Source organism: Glandiceps talaboti, chromosome 5 (assembly GCF_964340395.1).
Source record: "Glandiceps talaboti chromosome 5, keGlaTala1.1, whole genome shotgun sequence".
Lineage (NCBI taxonomy): Eukaryota > Metazoa > Hemichordata > Enteropneusta > Spengelidae > Glandiceps > Glandiceps talaboti.
Window position 1 is genome coordinate 27,721,587 of NC_135553.1, and position 21,039 is coordinate 27,742,625.

The 21,039-nt window shown below is 38.0% G+C and overlaps 1 protein-coding gene across 7 annotated transcripts in view; it reads left to right on the forward strand.

The window, feature by feature from the left end:
• The window catches only part of LOC144434811 (uncharacterized), a 125,480-nt gene that overhangs the window by 65,164 nt on the left and 39,277 nt on the right, over positions 1 to 21,039 (forward strand). For 3 of the 7 annotated variants that reach the window (XM_078123315.1, XM_078123317.1, XM_078123319.1), the window contains exons 5-12: positions 2,324 to 3,397; positions 7,557 to 9,206; positions 13,313 to 13,553; positions 14,586 to 14,668; positions 15,675 to 15,995; positions 16,852 to 18,495; positions 19,189 to 19,359; positions 19,724 to 19,883. In XM_078123315.1, coding sequence (XP_077979441.1) covers positions 2,324 to 3,397; positions 7,557 to 9,206; positions 13,313 to 13,553; positions 14,586 to 14,668; positions 15,675 to 15,995; positions 16,852 to 18,495; positions 19,189 to 19,359; positions 19,724 to 19,883 — 5,344 coding nt within the window. The remainder of the gene's footprint in view (positions 1 to 2,323; positions 3,398 to 7,556; positions 9,207 to 13,312; positions 13,554 to 14,585; positions 14,669 to 15,674; positions 15,996 to 16,851; positions 18,496 to 19,188; positions 19,360 to 19,723; positions 19,884 to 21,039) is intronic. The other 4 variants (XM_078123320.1, XM_078123321.1, XM_078123316.1 and 1 more) reach the window with 4 other exon arrangements.

Here is a 21,039-nt window from a genome sequence, read left to right on the forward strand (position 1 = left end):
AAAAAATGTGATTTTTGGTCAAAAGACTTAAACTCCAAAATGACTGGGCAGATTGGTCTGAAATTTGGTGTGAACATTTTCAGGCATATGTAGATTTAGAAATCTACCGGCCATGATAATCCCATCAGTGATATGCAAATTAGGTGTAAAATTGTGAATTTTTGGTCAAAAACTTATATATCATAAAAGTACTCGGGTCAATGAGACTGAAACTTAATGAGATGTTTCGGAAAGTGTTATTTTGCAGATTTTCTTCAAAACAGTGTCAAAATTGGCCCTAGCAACCATGACCACCCCCTTAGCAACAACCGAACAACAGTATATTTTGTTCATATAACATCATCATCTGGTAGGCAAGTGAGTAAACTTTTCAAAAATTGTATGCAAATTTTCCTAGCAACCATGAACACACCCATATCCAACAGCCAGACGGTAATAGCAACACCGGTATTTAGACAAGTGAACAAACATTCAAAAAGTGTATGCAAATATACCTAGCAACAAGACCACGCCCATAGCAACAGCCAAATGATCACCTACCTTGCAAAGATAAGTGGAGATTAATGGACAAATGAATACTTATTCAAAAAATCAACAAGACCACGCCCATAGCAACTGCTAAATGATCACGTATATTGCAATGATAACAAAAAATGTATACAAATATGTTTAGCAACAAGACCATTTCCATAGCAACAGTGTATTTTGCAAAGATAATGACAGGGGTTGGATAGGCAACTGGATAGTCATTCAGCAAATGACCACCTATAAAGTGTTTGTAAGCATTTAAAAAAAAATAGTTGTGCTACAACGCCATTGGTTCTATTTTTACTAATCATGGCTTGTAAGATTTGGTGGAAATGCTATCCAAAGGTAAACAGAGTTTTGCCCGCAATGCCACACATTTGCCCGCAATGCCACACGTTTGCCCGCAATGCCACACGTTTGCCCGCATACTACTGATCTGATTGACTTTTATCTACAGTAATGGATAAGGTACCAAAACACATTCAAGTACCCATGATTGTTACTGTGAACAATTTATCCGTTATTGTGCACTTGCCAGTCTTCCTTAATGAACAAATACATGGTCAGGAGGGAGGGTGGGGATGGGCTGTCTACTGCAACTATTCTAAAATTAGACATTGTCTGAACCAAAGCACTGAGCGCTTGCCCATGTAAGGGCGCTAACCCACATCAATATAGTACTATAAATAAATACTCCAGTTGTGTTCCAAAATGAAGGTGTCGGCGAACAAAGTAACAAAGAAACAAAGCCATGTGATTTGTACAATTTAACCTCGAGGTCAGGATTGAAGTGCACAACTGTGGGTAATGGGCATTGAACTGATTCAAGTTGAATCGGTTCTAAGTCGGCTTTTCCTGTCCTAACTACGACAAGTTAAACCTGTTCCAAACCGATTTACTTTGAACCAAATGGAAACCACCCCCCTGAGGTGGTTTCGAACCGGTTCAACGAAATCGGTTTACAACAGCGTATGGGGACAGGAGAACTGAATTCGATTCAAATCAAAACAGGTTCAGAATTTAGATGGGGACAGGCTAAATATGTATTTGTATAAACTTTGAATAGAGTAAGTGATGATCAGTCTTGTGGGAAATTGGGTGAGGTGATTGATGTTTGGAATTGGGATATTAACTGTGATAGGGTGTACAGTATTCAATTTAGCACCCATCTTAACAGAAGTTTTGAACAGAGTGGGGCATTAAATCTTGGAACATTTCTTACTTTGCTCCATGTCATGCTATGGTGTGAACAGAATACTTAGACACAATAGTTACCATGCTGCATAGATGAGATAAAAAGGAAACGAAAAGGAAGGGTAACATATTCTACTCAAATATTTTGATCATCTTTATTGTTTCCTCAACAAGTCTAATCTCAGATAGTGTTAATTCAGTGTGCAAGGAGAGTGTACATTTTGCTGTACATATTTTATTCCCTTTGTAACAGAACTATTTCTAGCCATCGTACTGGTTGTCTAGCAATGGTAAACCAAGCTTACTGAAAATGGAATAAATTCAACATATGGTGCGAATACAATGATTTAATAACTAGGATAGTGGTTGCTATGTGAATACTTGACTCCGATGCACTTAAATAGGCTGCAATGGATTGTATACTCGCCAGGGAGGTGAGGAAGTTATATAGGGTTGTTGTGTCGATACAGGTCTGTGCATGCCAGGGGTAATAATTGTACATATACTATGATCATGACATCCATTGTGCAAGGTGCTTCTCTAAATATGTACCATTATTATTGTATGTGATATAGATTTTTTCTTCTTATATTTTTCTTAGTGGAGAGCCACTACCAGTTGCCCATGGTTACATCTTCTCACAGTACCATTGTCAGTTTACCAAGCTCCATGACAACGCAATCCCATAAGGATGTCAACAGTCAAAGGTCAACATCTCAGCCTTCGCCAGCAATGACAAAAGCTCACAAAGAGTCAAGAGAAAAAGACTCAACTAAATCAAATGTGAATGGTAAAGATAGAACTAGTTGCAAAACATCTGAAAATGTAGCGAAGAATGAAGGCAATGGAAGTACTACTAGTAACAGTAGTAGTAGTAATAAGTCAGAGAAGAATGAAGGCAATGGAAGTACTACTAGTAACAGTAGTAGTAGTAATAAGTCAGAGAGGAATGAAGGCAAGAAGTCTTCATCAAACACAGAATCTTCCTCACTTGGAAGGAATTTTGATACAAGGACAGTCACAGCAACCACAACCTCTGTAACCATGACATCATCATCATCAGCATCCTCATCAGCATCATCATTGTCAGTATCAACTTCTGGAGGTGAAGCATTATTTTCAAACAATGCATCAAAATTCAACGGAACACCCAAAGACAAGAAAGGAAATGAGTTATCTCTGCCACCTCCCCCTCCATTGGCTCCCCCTCCCTTTACAATAAACAATGATAGTAGTGCAGCCATAAAAACCTCATCAAAGAAACGGGACATGAATGGAACAGAGAAAAAGAGGAAATCAACAAAGAAAAAACATGATGTCCCAAACAGTGCTATCTCTACAATCAATGTATCACAAGCAATATCAGCTGTTGCTATGGCAACCAATCCTGTTAGTGTGACACCCAGTACAGCAACAAGGAAAACTAGTGCAATAATGTCTTCAGCCATCACAACTTTAGACAATACTTTGTCATCTGCCACTGTTTCTGAGACGATAACTACTGGAACAAATGTCACAGGAACTGATACAAGTAGTATTGTTTCACTGACAGGATCAATGTCTGCTGGAGGTACTTCCAGTATTACATCAACATTATCCAACCAGAGTACTTCTTCCAGTGGACATACAATAGTACAAGTGTCAACGCCAGCAGCACTAACTATTACTTCACAGGGTAAGTTATCAATAATATCTACAGTACTAACTATTATGTCACAGGTTATTACTCATAGCACAGGGCATGCCTTTTGAGGCGAGCGATCGCTCCCCTCACCTACCGCTCGTGCAAATTAAGATCCACGAGAGACCGATTTTCCACTCGCTTGGGCCCCAACCAACCTGATGTTATTTTATATCATTTTTCAGTATGTGGTTACCATAAAAATCAACGTTTGTTCAGTAAAATTATGTGGTTGGAGCGCGGCACACTTCCGTGTTCATAACCGTCGATCTCCAGCTGAAGTCAGCGCTGTTATTCATCACCATATACACACTCTGAAATTTGCATTTTGCTACCCTTATATGGGAAAAATAGTGACGTATTCGAAGCGGGACATGAATGATGTCATGGCATATCATGAATATTGATCAGCTCAGTGTGCAGGGAGATTTCAACTTTCGCATCATTGCAAATTGCTCAATTGTGATTGATACGATGACTGTTTGGAGTTCTTGTTTACAGCTATCAATCGATGAGTTTTTAGTTTTAAATTCCGATCGGCCTAGTTTTGTTAGAACAGGGTTTTTGGAGACCATCCTACGTGAATATCTCCTCCGGAACAACAACTGCGATTTACAGTTGCTACAAAGTACATGCCCAGAGTTCCGACAATAGCCTGGCGATGTTTTGGAGGGCATTGAAAGAATGACAATAAAATAAGATCGATTATTTTACAAAATAAAAATAATCTGTCGGTATTTTTCCCATCTTATCTTATTATTCTCGTGCAGTTTTCAGAGAAATTCCCGGGTTTTTATTTCATAATGTCCAACATGCAGTTTCATTGTTTTTGTCGATCATCTATTCAACTGCCAACCACGTCTGTTTTACCTCCATGACTTTATCGACTGCTGTAACATAAAATATTTGCTCAAATTTTCGCCTTGTCGTGATTTTTTAAACAAAGCAGGTCTGCTGCTCAGACGTGAACGGATCTCGCTACTTTAGTTGGCAACACCGGTCAGCCGTGTGCAGGTACTAGGTGGGGGTTACATGTTTTATTGTCTCGGAGTGAATTGTTACAAATTAGTCAACGTCAAAGCTCAACGTCAGGAGGCATTTGTCATCTGGGGTACGTTTTTGTCAATTCATTATAGTTTTGAACAATCTCAAGTTTGAATTAGCTGTATTTTAAGCGAAATAGAAGTGGTGGTTTCTTCAATGCCCTCGAAAACATCGCTAAGCTATTGTCGGAACTCTGGGCATGTACTTTGTAGCGACTATAAATCACAGTTGTTGTTCCGGAGGAGATATTCACGTAGGATGTTTTTATAAAAACGTTCTAAGAAAACTAGAGCAGTCAGAATTTGAAATTAAAAACCCATTTTTCTATTGTACTATTGTAGTCACAACAAAAAACTGAATATTTTTTCAAGATTTTGATGTGCACAAATACAAATAACCAAACGAACTGTTACTTTTATATATATATTTTTGCATACATTTTTTAAATGTTTTTTTTTTTTTTATTTCATTTATTCAGAGCAAACAGGCCATTTGAAAATAAAAATAAGAGTGATAATTGTTTTTTTTTCACTCGCCTGACTATTTTCAGGAGAGCTATTAAATCACTCACCTACCACTCACCTGGATGGTTTCAGGAGAGTGATTTTTAGCTTTCCTGCTATTTTCAAAAGACATGCCCTGATAGTGCTATCACAGGACACTGTGGCAATATCTACAGTACTAGCTATTATGTCACAATTACTCATAGCACTATCACAGGACACTGTGACAATATCGTTCCACGAGACATTTAGCCCCACAGACCATGTCTATGCGTAGTTGAATGGGCGCTGCGGTGTTTGTTTTGATCTTGCGTATTGCTACTCCAGTCGTCATTTCAGTAACATAATATTGTAACAGTCCCGGGGGTAACAGTAGGTCTGTTAGTAAGATTATCGTAACATTGTAGCGAGTTTCAAAGCATCACCCAACCACTGTTAGAAATTGTTACAAGTTCGGCACACAAGTCAACAAGCTCACACATAGCAACATGTGGTGTCTGTACATAAACATGGAGACGCAAGGGATGAACGTATTCAGCTATTCATAGTGAAATTTTGTTACGTAAATGGCATTTTTATTCAAAATTTTAGGTGACTTCTAAATCTGTATCAAACCATACAATAACGAGGACAAACTTTAGTTTTTAATTTATTTTTTCTGGATATGTCTGAATTAGACTGACGAATACTGTGACTCAAATCTTACACGATCAATGCACCAGAGGTACAGAGGTTTCTCCGTTAATCTTAGCATACAAATGTGGTTTTGAAACCAACGTCTTGCTTAGCATCGATTGTCTTTAAAATGTTTTGTGACATATTATGGGAACCCTTGTTAATTTCTTCACATCAGACAATTAGATGTCATTCAAAAAATATACTTTGGTGCTCAACACCCCTGGAAAATGGCCAAAATCAATATGAACACCCCTGGAAAACTGACAAAAATCCCCTGGAGAGTCCTTGTTTTGCTTGAAGTGTACGAACCCTGAGTTGGGAAATTGTTCAAATCAAAATGATCTTACTACCGATGTGTGATTTGGGTAAAAAAATATGATTTTTGATAAAAAAAACTTAAACTCCAAAACTACTCAGCAGATTAGGAATTGTGCATGACATAATGATTACATTTTTTATGGCTAATAATGCATTTTTTTGTCAAAAATCTTTAATATCAAAACTACTAAGCAGATTGGGCTGAAATTTGGTGGGAACATTCTTAAATAAAAGTGTTTAGATTAAGAATTGTTCATGACATGATGATATAATCAGTGATATGCAAATTAGGGCTAAAAATGTGTCCTTTTTGTCAAAAATGCATATTTCTAAAATTATTGAGCAGATTGGGCTGAAATTTGGTGGGAACATTTTAAGTGGTGTTTTAGATTAAACATAACATGATAATTCATCAATGATATGCAAATTAGGTCTTAAAATGTATCTTTTGGTCAAAAATGTATAATTCCAAAACTACTGAGCATATTGGGCAGGAATTTAATGGGGATGCATCTTGGGATGTTTAGATGAAGCTGTATTCACAACGTGATGATCCCATCAGCGATATGCAAATTATGTCTACAAATCTCAATTTTGGTCAAAAAAGTTATCTTGAAACTGCATGGTGAATGGGGTTGAAACTTGGTGGGGATGTTTCTGGAGGTGCAATTCTGCAGTTATTGCATTTCGACACATTTGGTCCTAGAAAACCATAACCATGCCCTTAGCAACAGTGACATGATGATGCATATTACAAAGATAACAACAGGGATGGGTAGGTAAAAAACACAGATTCAAAAAATGTATGCAAATATCCCTAGCAACAGGACCACACCCATAGCAACAGTTAAATGATGGTTTATATTGCAAAGATGAAATGTGGGAAGGGTAGGCAAGTAAATAAAGATTTTAAAATTGTATGCAAGTATCCCTAGCAACAAGACCATGTCAATAGCAACAGACAATTACAGCTGTGCTACAGAGCCATTGGTAGTATTTTTTTGGAAAAGAGATCACATCAAGTTCACAACTGCTGTGTTTAGTGTAGATAATTTACTAGAGATTGAGTTGAATATGTTAGCACAGACTTTATGATTAGTGATTATCTTATTACAATGTACCAGGATTGTCAGTTTTATACAGCAAATAAAGTCTCCAAGTGTTCTACTTTTTAAATTGTCACTAACATTAATTAGAGGTAACACACCAATTGTTTCAATTGATCTACAATGTTTGGATGTGTTGTAGTACATTTTTGTATAACAAACACAGTGAGTGACCTCATTAATCACAAATTTGTATGGAAGCCACCATAAAAAAGTACATTCTTTCTATTCATGTAAGTAGTGTCATAGCAACAGTACTTTGTTTGTGTAGCTTTTGTATCATCATATCCACATGATTAATTTTGTACACATCAGGATAATTCAAACAGGCATATCATATTAAATGGAGACACTTTCAGTTAATGTGCTGATGAGGATGTGAAACCAGTTAGGTTTGTGTGTTAGGACTGAGGAAAATAACAAGTTGTAGAAAGTCAATCAACAGTCATCCTTGGCAAGTATATTTCCTTGTTGATCCATTATTTTCTATTGTTGTGTCTATAGGACGTGCCATCTTATCAACCAGTGGGAAACCTGTATCCACCAGCAGTTCTGGTTACTCTACTTATCAATATCCTGGATATTTTACTCATTCCCATACCGGTCATGACAGGGAAAAGGATGGACATAAAGTCCATGCAACAACATACATGCCTGAGGTTGGCACAGTAGCCAGTGATTTGACTGTGTCTAGTATAACACAGACAGCAGCTAAGAGTCGAGATACTGAAAAATCACCCATTTCAGATTCATCACTTACTAGGGACGACAGAAACAAGGAATCACCTGCATCATCAGCAGTTTTAAAAGGAGCTACAATTGAAAACACAATTGGTAAAATTGTTGAAACTTCCTTGATAACCTCTCAATATTTACCAGCCAGTAGCCATGGCAACCATAAGCAAACAAAAAGTGACTCTTCAAAAGTTCCTGGTAGCTCAAACTCAAAATCGTTGAAAAGTGAGAAACATGAACGATCTAAGAAAAATTCCAAAGTAGCTAATGAACATGGCAAACATAGTAAATCTGATGGGGTTGTTAAATTGGACATTCCAGCAAGTGTAAGGACAGGAGATAGAATGCTGGAATATAGGGATACAAGAATGGATAATCATCATGGAAAATCACACTATATGCCATCTATGAACCCCAAAGATAGCACTGTGCATTATGATATGAATCAGAACAGAGACACGACACATAAGGAAGCTGTTAAAATTCCTGATAGTTCCCAGTTTCGGGATATCATTCATGATCATAATCAGCAGGGGAGAAATGTGACTCTAGTTGATAACACGACACCAACCAACATTCAGATGAGAGAGAAAGTTGCAACCAGTATACCAGGTCTTGGATTACAAGACGCAGAAACTCAGCGCCATATTATGGAGTGGAACCATCAGGTTGTTACATCACAAATGGCTGCCCAGTATGGATACTGTCATGACTTCCCACCCAGCAGATTTACAGACAATGAACAAATGAAAATGGACAGCAGGCCTCAGTCCAGAAATCCAAGTAAGGAATCTATTAAAGAGGGTGGTGGTGGTAGTAGTAGACACGGACACAAATCAGGTATACATTGTGACTCTTGGCAACTTGGAGACATGGACAGGTCAGATGGACCAAGTCCTTCTGCCACAAGGACTAAAGCTACTCCACAAAACATGGAGACTAATAGACACTCTGGGGAAAGCAGTCATGGCTGTGCTGGGTCATCTAATGGCCACAGCAGACCGACCATGGACCAACACAATGATCACCCACATAGTAAAAATAGTTCTCTGAGTAGTAATACACATGGCAGTGGTCCTGTTGTGACCAGTGCACATCATTCTCTTATGCCACCTCTGCCTGCAGGTGCAGAAAGTAGTCCCTATATGCTAGTTTACCCGGGTAACAAAGTTGGAGATGGACGTTATCCACCTGTAGGTATTGCTGTGGCACAACAGAGGCAAGACAAGGAAGGAGAACACCAGACACAGGGGAAATCACACACACAGATACCAGTACCACCAACCCAAGCGCCACTACCACAACCTCCACGACCATCAACTCCACCTCAAAGACAGGAACCCCTAGCACCGCCAACAGTCACTACTACTGTGTCAGTACCACACCAAAGTAGACCATCCAGTGTTACTTCCAGTAAGGGTAAGTTACAATGGCAACATCATATTGTCAATGCAAGTTGATGTAGGCATGTCTTGTCAATATGGCTCTTACTTGCTTACACAAATATTCAAATGCTGTTTGCTTTACATGGTAAATAAACAAGTTACAATAACTTGTAGGTATGACAATTAAGCTTTCATTTGCACTGCCATTACCGAGGAGTAGGTTCTAACCATTACAGAGGAGTAGGTTCTAACTATTACAGAGGAGTAGGTTCTAACTATTACAGAGGAGTAGGTTCTAACTATTACAGAGGAGTAGGTTCTAACTATTACAGAGGAGTAGGTTCTAACTATTACAGAGGAGTAGGTTCTAACTGTTACAGAGGAGTAGGTTCTAACTGTTACAGAGGAGTAGGTTCTAACTATTACAGAGGAGTAGGTTCTAACTATTACAGAGGAGTAGGTTCTAACTGTTACAGAGGAGTAGGTTCTAACTATTACAGAGGAGTAGGTTCTAACGGTTACAGAGGAGTAGGTTCTAACTGTTACAGAGGAGTAGGTTCTAACTATTACAGAGGAGTAGGTTCTAACTGTTACAGAGGAGTAGGTTCTAACTATTACAGAGGAGTGGGTTCTAACGGTTACAGAGGAGTAGGTTCTAACGGTTACAGAGGAGTAGGTTCTAACTATTACAGAGGAGTAGGTTCTAACTATTACAGAGGAGTAGGTTCTAACTGTTACAGAGGAGTAGGTTCTAACTGTTACAGAGGAGTAGGTTCTAACTGTTACAGAGGAGTAGGTTCTAACTGTTACAGAGGAGTAGGTTCTAACTATTACAGAGGAGTAGGTTCTAACTATTACAGAGGAGTAGGTTCTAACGGTTACAGAGGAGTAGTTTCTAACTGTTACAGAGGAGTAGGTTCTAACTGTTACAGAGGAGTAGGTTCTAACTGTTACAGAGGAGTAGGTTCTAACTGTTACAGAGGAGTAGTTTCTAACTGTTACAGAGGAGTAGGTTCTAACGGTTACAGAGGAGTAGGTTCTAACTGTTACAGAGGAGTAGTTTCTAACTGTTACAGAGGAGTAGTTTCTAACTGTTACAGAGGAGTAGGTTCTAACTATTACAGAGGAGTAGGTTCTAACTATTACAGAGGAGTAGGTTCTAACTATTACAGAGGAGTGGGTTCTAACTATTACAGAGGAGTGGGTTCTAACTATTACAGAGGAGTAGGTTCTAACTGTTACAGAGGAGTAGTTTCTAACGGTTACAGAGGAGTAGTTTCTAACTGTTACAGAGGAGTAGGTTCTAACTATTACAGAGGAGTAGGTTCTAACTATTACAGAGGAGTAGGTTCTAACTGTTACAGAGGAGTAGGTTCTAACTATTACAGAGGAGTAGGTTCTAACTATTACAGAGGAGTAGGTTCTAACTATTACAGAGGAGTAGGTTCTAACTGTTACAGAGGAGTAGGTTCTAACTATTACAGAGGAGTAGGTTCTAACTATTACAGAGGAGTAGGTTCTAACTGTTACAGAGGAGTAGGTTCTAACTATTACAGAGAAGTAGGTTCTAACTGTTACAGAGGAGTAGGTTCTAACTATTACAGAGGAGTAGGTTCTAACTATTACAGAGGAGTGGGTTCTAACTATTACAGAGGAGTAGGTTCTAACTATTACAGAGGAGTAGGTTCTAACTATTACAGAGGAGTGGGTTCTAACTATTACAGAGGAGTGGGTTCTAACTATTACAGAGGAGTAGGTTCTAACTGTTACAGAGGAGTAGTTTCTAACTGTTACAGAGGAGTAGGTTCTAACTATTACAGAGGAGTAGGTTCTAACGGTTACAGAGGAGTAGGTTCTAACGGTTACAGAGGAGTGGGTTCTAACTATTACAGAGGAGTAGGTTCTAACGGTTACAGAGGAGTAGGTTCTAACTATTACAGAGGAGTAGGTTCTAACTATTACAGAGGAGTAGTTTCTAACTGTTACAGAGGAGTAGGTTCTAACGGTTACAGAGGAATAGGTTCTAACGGTTACAGAGGAGTAGGTTCTAACGGTTACAGAGGAGTAGGTTCTAACTATTACAGAGGAGTAGGTTCTAACTATTACAGAGGAGTAGGTTCTAACTATTACAGAGGAGTAGGTTCTAACTATTACAGAGGAGTAGGTTCTAACTGTTACAGAGGAGTAGGTTCTAACTATTACAGAGGAGTAGGTTCTAACTATTACAGAGGAGTAGGTTCTAACTATTACAGAGGAGTAGTTTCTAACTGTTACAGAGGAGTAGGTTCTAACGGTTACAGAGGAGTAGGTTCTAACTGTTACAGAGGAGTAGGTTCTAACTATTACAGAGGAGTAGGTTCTAACTATTACAGAGGAGTAGGTTCTAACTATTACAGAGGAGTAGGTTCTAACTGTTACAGAGGAGTAGGTTCTAACTATTACAGAGGAGTAGGTTCTAACTCTTACAGAGGAGTGGGTTCTAACTATTACAGAGGAGTAGGTTCTAACTGTTACAGAGGAGTAGGTTCTAACTATTACAGAGGAGTAGGTTCTAACTGTTACAGAGGAGTGGGTTCTAACTATTACAGAGGAGTAGGTTCTAACTATTACAGAGGAGTAGGTTCTAACTGTTACAGAGGAGTAGGTTCTAACTATTACAGAGGAGTAGGTTCTAACTGTTACAGAGGAGTAGGTTCTAACTGTTACAGAGGAGTAGGTTCTAACTATTACAGAGGAGTGGGTTCTAACTATTACAGAGGAGTAGGTTCTAACTGTTACAGAGGAGTAGGTTCTAACTGTTACAGAGGAGTAGGTTCTAACTATTACAGAGGAGTAGGTTCTAACTGTTACAGAGGAGTAGGTTCTAACTATTACAGAGGAGTAGGTTCTAACTATTACAGAGGAGTAGGTTCTAACGGTTACAGAGGAGTAGGTTCTAACCTTTGGTTTCTTGAGTTCATTAGAACTAAGTTTGTGTAACATCGAGTTCTTTTGTAACACAAATTCCAGTTACTATTAGTTTCAGGTCAGAACTCTTGAACTTTATTTTTGCATTTCTTCAATGGCTATTTTTCTTTGAATGGTTCTATTTGATATACATGGCTCCACTGATAAGGGAGCCTTCAGTATTTACAGGGGAAGGGGCGCAGAGGAATCGGGGTGGGTCACATTTTACAAACAAGTTCTTGGGGGAGGGTCATATTTTGCATTACAATGTTTGGGGGAGGGTCACATTTTACAGTCCATAGTTTTGTGACCAAATTGAAGATTCAATTATTGTAAATCAGATTTGTGTGTTTTGAGATGTAAAAGTGAGATTAGCACTCAACATTCATTTTTACAAGTACTTTACAAAATACAAAATAAAAATATATGTATTGTAAGAAAATTGTTTTATAAAAATATTTTGTTGAGTGTACCATCCCACCTTATCACTCACACTGTCCGTGAATGTTGTTGTTAAAATATGATGATGATGATGGTATCGATGATGATCTAGTTTTGAATGTCATAGAGAACACAGACAGTGATACATGTACTGACTCAAGTAGTACCAGTGAGTCACTTGAGTCAGATTAGAGTGACACTGATATGGCAATACTGAAGGTGAAGGTGATGATGATGATGATGATGATAATGATAATGATATCAGGGGGGAACTTTTACAAGTGACCAGATCAGGCAGAGTATGCACAACATCGAAAACACATTTGTAGATACTAACTAGATTGTGTGTATGATTATAAGAGAAAGGTAACTAGCCAGTCTTTTACTGTTTGTCACTTTATATGTACAAATATTGCATTCTAATACAGAGTCAAAATCATTTAATTTGTATATATACATATAATGGGAATATTGATTAACGTTCAGTATATGCAATTGTCAAGGGGAGGGTCATGTTTTACAAAATGGGGCAAAGGGGAGGGTCACTTTTTACAAATGGAAAATGGGGGGAGGGTCATGTTTTATTTCACAGACCATGTGTGATTTCCTTCCCCCCCCCCTTTGTAAATACTGAAGGCTCCCTAAGATGGTATTCAAGCCCTTGGGATTCATACATTGGGGTTTAAAAGATGTGATAATCCCATAAAGTAAGAACAGTTTACTTCATAATGAAAAAATCATCTCTATTTACAGCACAAGAAGCTCAAGCATCAACATCATCATCATCATCGTCATCTGCATCTTCATCATCTGCATCATCATCATCATCATTGTTGTCTTCATCAACAGCAGCAAGACCAACATCAAATCGACCAATGGATAGCTCTGACGAGTCAGACAAGGAAGAATTTCGGAATCAAGCAGAGAGGGCAGCACAACTGCACCTGCCACCTCCACATCATCTGTTGGATAAGGAAAGGGAGCAATTCCTAAGGTAGATTTTCTTAATCTCTTCAAACTTATGCTATCTTTAGATAGTGTCATTTCTCACAATATTCTATATCTTTCAAAGCAACAGATTAGTTGGCAGACAACTATTTTTCAATCCCGTTCCCATTGATTTATTTATCTAATTAGTCGATCGCTAGATTGTGGGGGTCCTATCAGTGATTGTTCAAGTATGCTCTGAGTATGTGTAATGTTTCCCGTATACGTACGAGTCGATCGAGTGCACCGACCGAAAATTGCCGATGTAATATCTCGCATTTTACGTTATTTCAAGTCTCGAGAGGTAATGAGGTTTCATGCGGTTTATTACTTCCGCATTTACGACAAGGCGATCGATCGACCGATATCGATATAATCATTTTATTACTATCAAAATCCTTAGTTTGTTCATCTAAAGCACTTATTTAGAGATATTTGTGGTCAATTCGAAGAAATGTATGAGGTTTTTTCCACGATAGCCAACATGCACGTCGTGCACCTTTGTTTTGAAATCTACCTGCACTGGGCAAAATCAATGTGCATAGTAGCACGGTGCACCCGGGTATTTCGAGCCCTGAAAATTCGCCAATACTGAAATTAATATAGTGGATGAAACAATCAGCAGGGAGATCATTTTATATAATGATCTTCCCAAAAATCTTTCTGTTTTTGTCTTTTTTTAACATTCAATATTAGTATGGTTGCTATGGTATGTAAACTTTGTGACCCCTAGTCACATGACAATACCAGTGAAGGAAAGGCAAATGAATTAACATTCCAAAAATGTATGCAGATATGCCTAGCAACAAGACCATGCCCATAGCAACAGTTAAATGATGGTGTGTATATTGCAGATATATAACATCATGGATAGGTAGGAATGAGCAAAAATCTTCAAAAAATGTATGCAAATATGCCTAGCAAGAAGACCACATAATCATAATAGAAAATTAAAATTTACTCGCTAGAGTTAACTTGTTCTACAATGGTAGCGCAATTTACTTACTCACTTGAAAGAGATCCTTTTCTTTTATGTCAGCAGAGAACAGAGAGAAATGTTCACCAAACCATCAACTGCAAGTCAAATGTTGGGAGAACTTAGTTCTAATTTGATAGTTACAGGTATGTAATGTTATTATTGAGATGAATACTAGCCTGGAATCCATGTGAATGGAGGTTTTGAATTTGTTTTTCCCCATCAAAATACAAAAATCCCCATTTGCCTGGATTCGAAGCTTGATGACTACATGAGATGGATACGTGACTGTTACAGGTATGTAATATTGATGAGATGGATACGTTACTGTTACAGGTATGTAATCTTGATGAGATGGATATGTGACTGTTACAAGTATGTAATCTTGATGAGATGGATGCTTGACTTACAGGTATGTAATGTTGTTGATGAGATGGGTGCGGATGGATTGCAATATTGTGTCATTCATTCATATGGTAAAGAGTTGGAGAATAACTGGATTATTTCATTTACCAAGAATAAAAAAAATCCAAATAAAGTTACAAAATAAAAACACAAGTCTTTACAGTGCAGAGATTGGTCAGTGGCATTGCTTAAAGAATTTTTTTTTGACAGCTTAATCCTCTCTCTGTAACTTACAAATACCATCTGGGGAGAAAAGATTTAAAAAGATGTGATGAATTGGTACGGTTGATGTAATGTAGGAAGGAACATTACAATGTAAATTCACATTTTAGAATCTACAGTAGAAATAAATACACAGTAAACTGGCAAAATTTATTTTCTAAATTAAGACAATGTAAAAACAAACAATGTAATATTTTCAATGTTTAAAGTTTGTGGCCAATGACTTTTCCATGTGGCTAATTGAAAATGGACAACATTAGCCAAATGTGGAAAATGTGGCTAATGATTTTCAGAAACCCAGCGCTAGCACAGAGATGAATACAGGACTGACTTTAATAGCAGTTTCACAGTGTCAGTTTGATGCCATAATACAAGAAATATCTCATGCATTTTTAATGTAGCTGTAAAAGTGTGTTATTGTGTGGGAAACCGCCGATCAGAACATTCTTGATTGTATATCAGTACAGCGATCACTGTCTATTAAATGAGGTTTTAGTTCATTTCAATTTTTGAATATTTTTGCAGGTGGTGGAAATTTACCACCAAATGTTCATCAATGGGAAGGCAATGAAGCTGCTGCAGCAGCTGCTGCAGCTCAACAAGCCCAATTAGCTGCAGCACATTGGTTACCAAGAGCAGCACCAACTGGTGGCTCACCGTTATGGTTAGGTCATCCCCCATATGGATTACCATCAACAGGTCATCCAGCATTACACCATGGAAGTATGGAAGCACAGGCAGCACCACATGGACATATTCCATTATCCCATCCCATCCAGTTAGCCCGGGATCCTACAACTGGTCAATTTGTATTGATACCTGCTGAAGCTACAGTGCATAATCTAGGTAAGATAGCATAATGAAATTTTGATAAAAAATCAGATTTTTTCTGAATTTGATAATTATGAGTTTGATGACCTTGTTTCTAGACATGTTATTCTGCAGATGTTGTTCAAACTGCTTTTACATAATTGGCCCTAGCAACCATGACCATGCCCCTAGCAACAACCAAATGCCAGTATAGTTTGCAAAAATAACATCGTCTGGTAGGTAAGTGAGTAATGGCATCTATTGCAAAGATAAGAACAGGAATTAATGGATAAGTGAACAAACATTTCAAAAATGACTGCAAATATGCCTAGCAACAAGAACATACCCATATCAACAGCCAAATGATGGTTTATATTGCAAAGATAACGACAGGGATGGTTAGGTAAGGGGATAAACATCCACTAGGTGAATGCAAATATGCCAAGCAACAAGTCCATGCCCATAGTAACAACCAAATGATCATGCATATCGCAAAGATACCATTTATTAATAGGCAATTGAATAAACATTCAAGAAATGTATGTAAATGTGCCTAGCAACAAGACCACACCCATAGCAACAGCCAAATGATCGCTTATATTGGAAAGATAACAACAGGGATTAGCAGACAACTCAGTAAACATTCAAATAAAATGTATGCAAATGTTCAGTCAATCATACAGTTGTCCTACAATGCCATTGGCACAATATTTCATACAGTCTTATATATCACACTACCATGACTGATGGCAAACCCCTGAAAACATCCATTGTGGGGGAGGGGGGGGGTTGAGTCATCGGCAATGACTGCATGTTATAAACAGTATAGAGAATCAACCAAGTATCAAACATATTGACTTATTTATTTCTTTATTTTTCATTTTAAATTTAGAAGTGTTAGACCGGTCAGCATCAATATGGCCATATGCTGCTGGTCCACATCATCTGTCATCCCATGGACATCAGCTGCAACAAATTATGATGAATCAACACCAATATGGACAAATCCAACAACAACAACAGTTACTGCAACGACAAGAACAGCAGCGAAGTATGGACTATATTTGGCAACAACATGCCATTATGAATTTCTACAAACAGCAGGCACAGAAGTACCAAGAGGAACAGCAACAGAAACAACAACAGGCTAGGGAGGCTGAAGAAAGGCAGCAAAGAGAAAGCCAGGCAGCTGCTGCTGCTGCTGCTGCTGCTGCTGCCGCTGTTCCACCACCATTGCCTCCACCACCACCAAGTGAAAGCCCACGTAATGAAGAACGGGAAAAGCAAGTTGACAAGATAAAGATTATTGAAGAAGAGAAAAAGAAAGCAGAGGAGAAGAGAAATGAGAAACCACCATCGCAACATCCTTATTTCCCAACCATTCCCATTACACCTGGACAAGCTCCATTTCCACCATACATGTACCCTCATACTCCACCACTGCAGTATTTCTATGATCACACGGCAGGTGCTGTGTTCCCAGTACCTGCAACAACTGCAGCCTCCACCATGGCAACTGCAGCTGTAAGCTCATCAAGACCAAGCAGTGTCTCTTCAGCATCATCCACAACAACAGCTACAGCAACAGTAAACATGGCAACAACATCCAAAGTTGAAACATCTCTGCGCAGTACAAGTGTGCAAACAGTCACTCCACCTGCAGAACCAGATGTTAGCACTATTCTCTGTTCTAAAGACACAGAGACAGAAGTTGAGAATATTAATACATGTACTCTAAAATCAAGTGTTGATGAAAATGCACCATCCAGTGAGTTACAGATAGACAGGGCCATATTGACTTGTGACTCGCCCATTGATGTTGTTGGTACTGTGTCTGCATCTCCCATCAAGCCATCACTGCCTGAACCCCCTAAACAAAGTTTTGGTACAATGACTGAAAATATGGAGGAGATGACACAGACAATAGAATCCATGGAAAACAAACTAGAAGACCAAACAAACATGACACCGTCACCAAAACTGACAATCCAGACATCAGACATTTCTTCACCAGAAAAGTATCATGACATAAGTGACTCTGAAAAACCGCTCGTCATTGTTGAAAGAAATGAACAAAGTAGTAACTTTGGATCAGACCAGATAGAAGAACACAGTCCAGTTGCCAGAATACCACCCTCTACTCAGACCCAGGTACAAGACATATCTGTGGTATCTTATCACTCAACCAGTCGAGTTGAAGACTTGTCAGAATATGCCAGCAGTTTGATAGCATTGAAGAAAGAGAAATTAGATGAACTTAGTCAGGCTATAAATTCACCGGCTATTCAGGAGAAAACTGTACACCATTATATTGACAATGTACAAGACAGCAAAAACAAAATGGCATTGGTTCCCAAGATGGATCTGAGTGTTGAAACGTTTGATCAACTGAAGAAACAAGACTTTGTGTCCAATGTGTTGGCAAGTAAACAAAGTGTGATTTCAAAGAGTCATGTTATTGATCCCGAACAGTGGGAAGCTATTGAAGGAATTGCATTGCTAAGTGAGGCTGCAGTACAGAGGAGTTTACAAACTGGTAAGATAGTGATTATCATTTAGGTGTCTATTTTCAAGGCTTAATACTGTTTATGTCTCTTTATATCTTTTAATCATTTTAGCATGTCTTTAGTGTGCTTCATATCGTCTTAATTTAGTTTTTGCAAAGGATTAGTTACCATCTAGTGAAACTCATATAGTTTGCAAAGGATTAGTTACCATCTAGTGAAACTCATATAGTTTGCAAAGGATTAGTTACCATCTAGTGAAACTCATATAGTTTGCAAAGGATTAGTTACCATCTAGTGAAACTCATATAGTTTGCAAAGGATTAGTTACCATCTAGTGAAACCCGTATGGTTTGCTTTGAATATTAATCTATAAAGTTTTGTAGGAAAGTTAGTAATGTGACTGGAAGTGATTTTAGTACTTATGCTCTGAGCAAAAGCACATGATTTTATATCTCTTGATGTCTTTGATTTTTTGTTTTATGAAAATGTATTATGTTGGCAATCAAGATTTTGGCCGTTAGAGGCTAAATTATTATATCTATCTAAGATTTCACTTGAAGAGCAATTCATTCCAATTCCAGAATACATACCGTGTCATTTTTCATTTGAAAATCCCAGAGATATGGCAAAAAAGGACATCTCTAGCATAACCTACCACATTTGTTATCGTTATTATTCTTTTTAACATAAATTTTGTCATTATTTTTTCTTTGATTGTTCAGAAAACAGAGTGGAGATGAAGCATGGGCATGACATCATTGATGGTGATCACCATGGCAACACCGATCTGAATGCCAATCATTACCACTCTAACAAACAAGAGATAAGGTCAAGTACTGCAGAGTATGTTATTAAGAGTAAAGTATCCTTTACCATCAAGAAAGAAGCTTTGGGTGAGAATGTAGTGTTTTATTTCAAATTACATGATTGATAGCATAGTGCAAGTAGTGCAAGAAAGAGAAGAGAGGACTTACAAGAATTAATTCAAAATGGCTGACAAATGATAAAGTGCTTTCAGGAAGTGTCAGATTGTGAATTTTTTGGGGGGTGGGGGGGGGGACGACCAGCAGATATTCTGATTTGAAAGCTTCATGTGAAATGTAATTGACAAACGGTTTTAAATAGCAAATCTCAAAAATAGTAGATTAGATACATTTTGATATTTATGGACATTGTACCCAAAGGGTATTTGATGTTTTGAACTGATACCATAGTCCAAAGTGTAATCTCTTTCAAATGATGTGTTTATGTTGTCAGGTAAAAGTTCATGGGGTGGATTTAAGTATCCTCCTGGTATGGATGCTGGATCAATGGATGCCAGTGAGTTGGAGATGAGAATGAAACTTGCTGAGTTACAGAGAAAATATAAAGAGAAACAGAAAGAGTTGGCCAGGCTTCAGAGAAAAAAGGACAAAGAGTGAGTATTGAATATCGAAAGAAAAAATATTCACAGCAACTTAGAGATATAAATTATATGGTAAATGATGGCAAAACTGAGGTCCTCTTTATCAGGTCTCAGTTCAATAAGGTTCCTCGTCCCATCAACCGCATCAACATTGGATCATGGTCTCTGCAGTTAGTGAATTCAGCATGTAACATTGATGTAACATTGGATGACTGTTATAATCTCAAGAAGCACATCTCTTTGACATGCAAGTCAATTCATTTCCATTTCCAAGTAATAGGCCACATACGCCAGTATCCTACAAAGGAAGTTTGTCAGAAACTTGTCCATGCCCTAAAACAGTCAAACCTCATTAGTTTGAATAGCTTAGGACTAGGGAATTCAGTTTGTTACATTTGTATTTCATTATAACCATACTGCCCATGGGGCACTATTCAACATGGCATATATTGGGTTTTATTCAACATGGTCAGCTTTCTTAGACAGGGTACTGGGCATGATGTCAAATTTTTGACAGCCTTTACCAAACTATATCGCTTTCATCATTTGAACTTCATATAATCAGGATAGTTTGTCTAGACAATCTCCCTTCTAGTATTGTGTTCATGCGAGTGAAGTGGTTTTAATTGCCAAATGTCTCCATTGTACATGTATGTACGCACAGTAGTTGGAGATCAAAGCCTTTGTTTAGAAATGAAGTCAAATCCTACCTACATTTCACACTGTGTGAAGAATCGTGTTTTTGTTGTCAGTGAAGTTTCATCTGTTTCTAGCGCTACAAATAACAGTAACAGTAAAACATTTGTTGTAGGTGTTAAAAACGATTGTTTTCTGATGGAAAATCAGTTCGTTGTGAACAGGAGAAATTGATTTTGCACTGTTAGATATCAACAATGTGTCATAATCAATGTTGTATTGAATTTCCATGACTGAAGGCCTATTTCAGATTAATAGTAAAATTTTGGTGAAAAAAAAACAGTTTGTTTGGCCAAGCCGTAGAAAAGATGTTCCTGAACAAAAGAATAATCTAATGTAATCATGGCTTGACAGGCAAGATATAATGCAAGAAGGTAGAATCATGGCTTGACAGGCAAGATATAATGCAAGAAGGTAGAATCATGGCTTGACAGGCAAGATATAATGCAAGAAGGTAGAATCATGGCTTGAC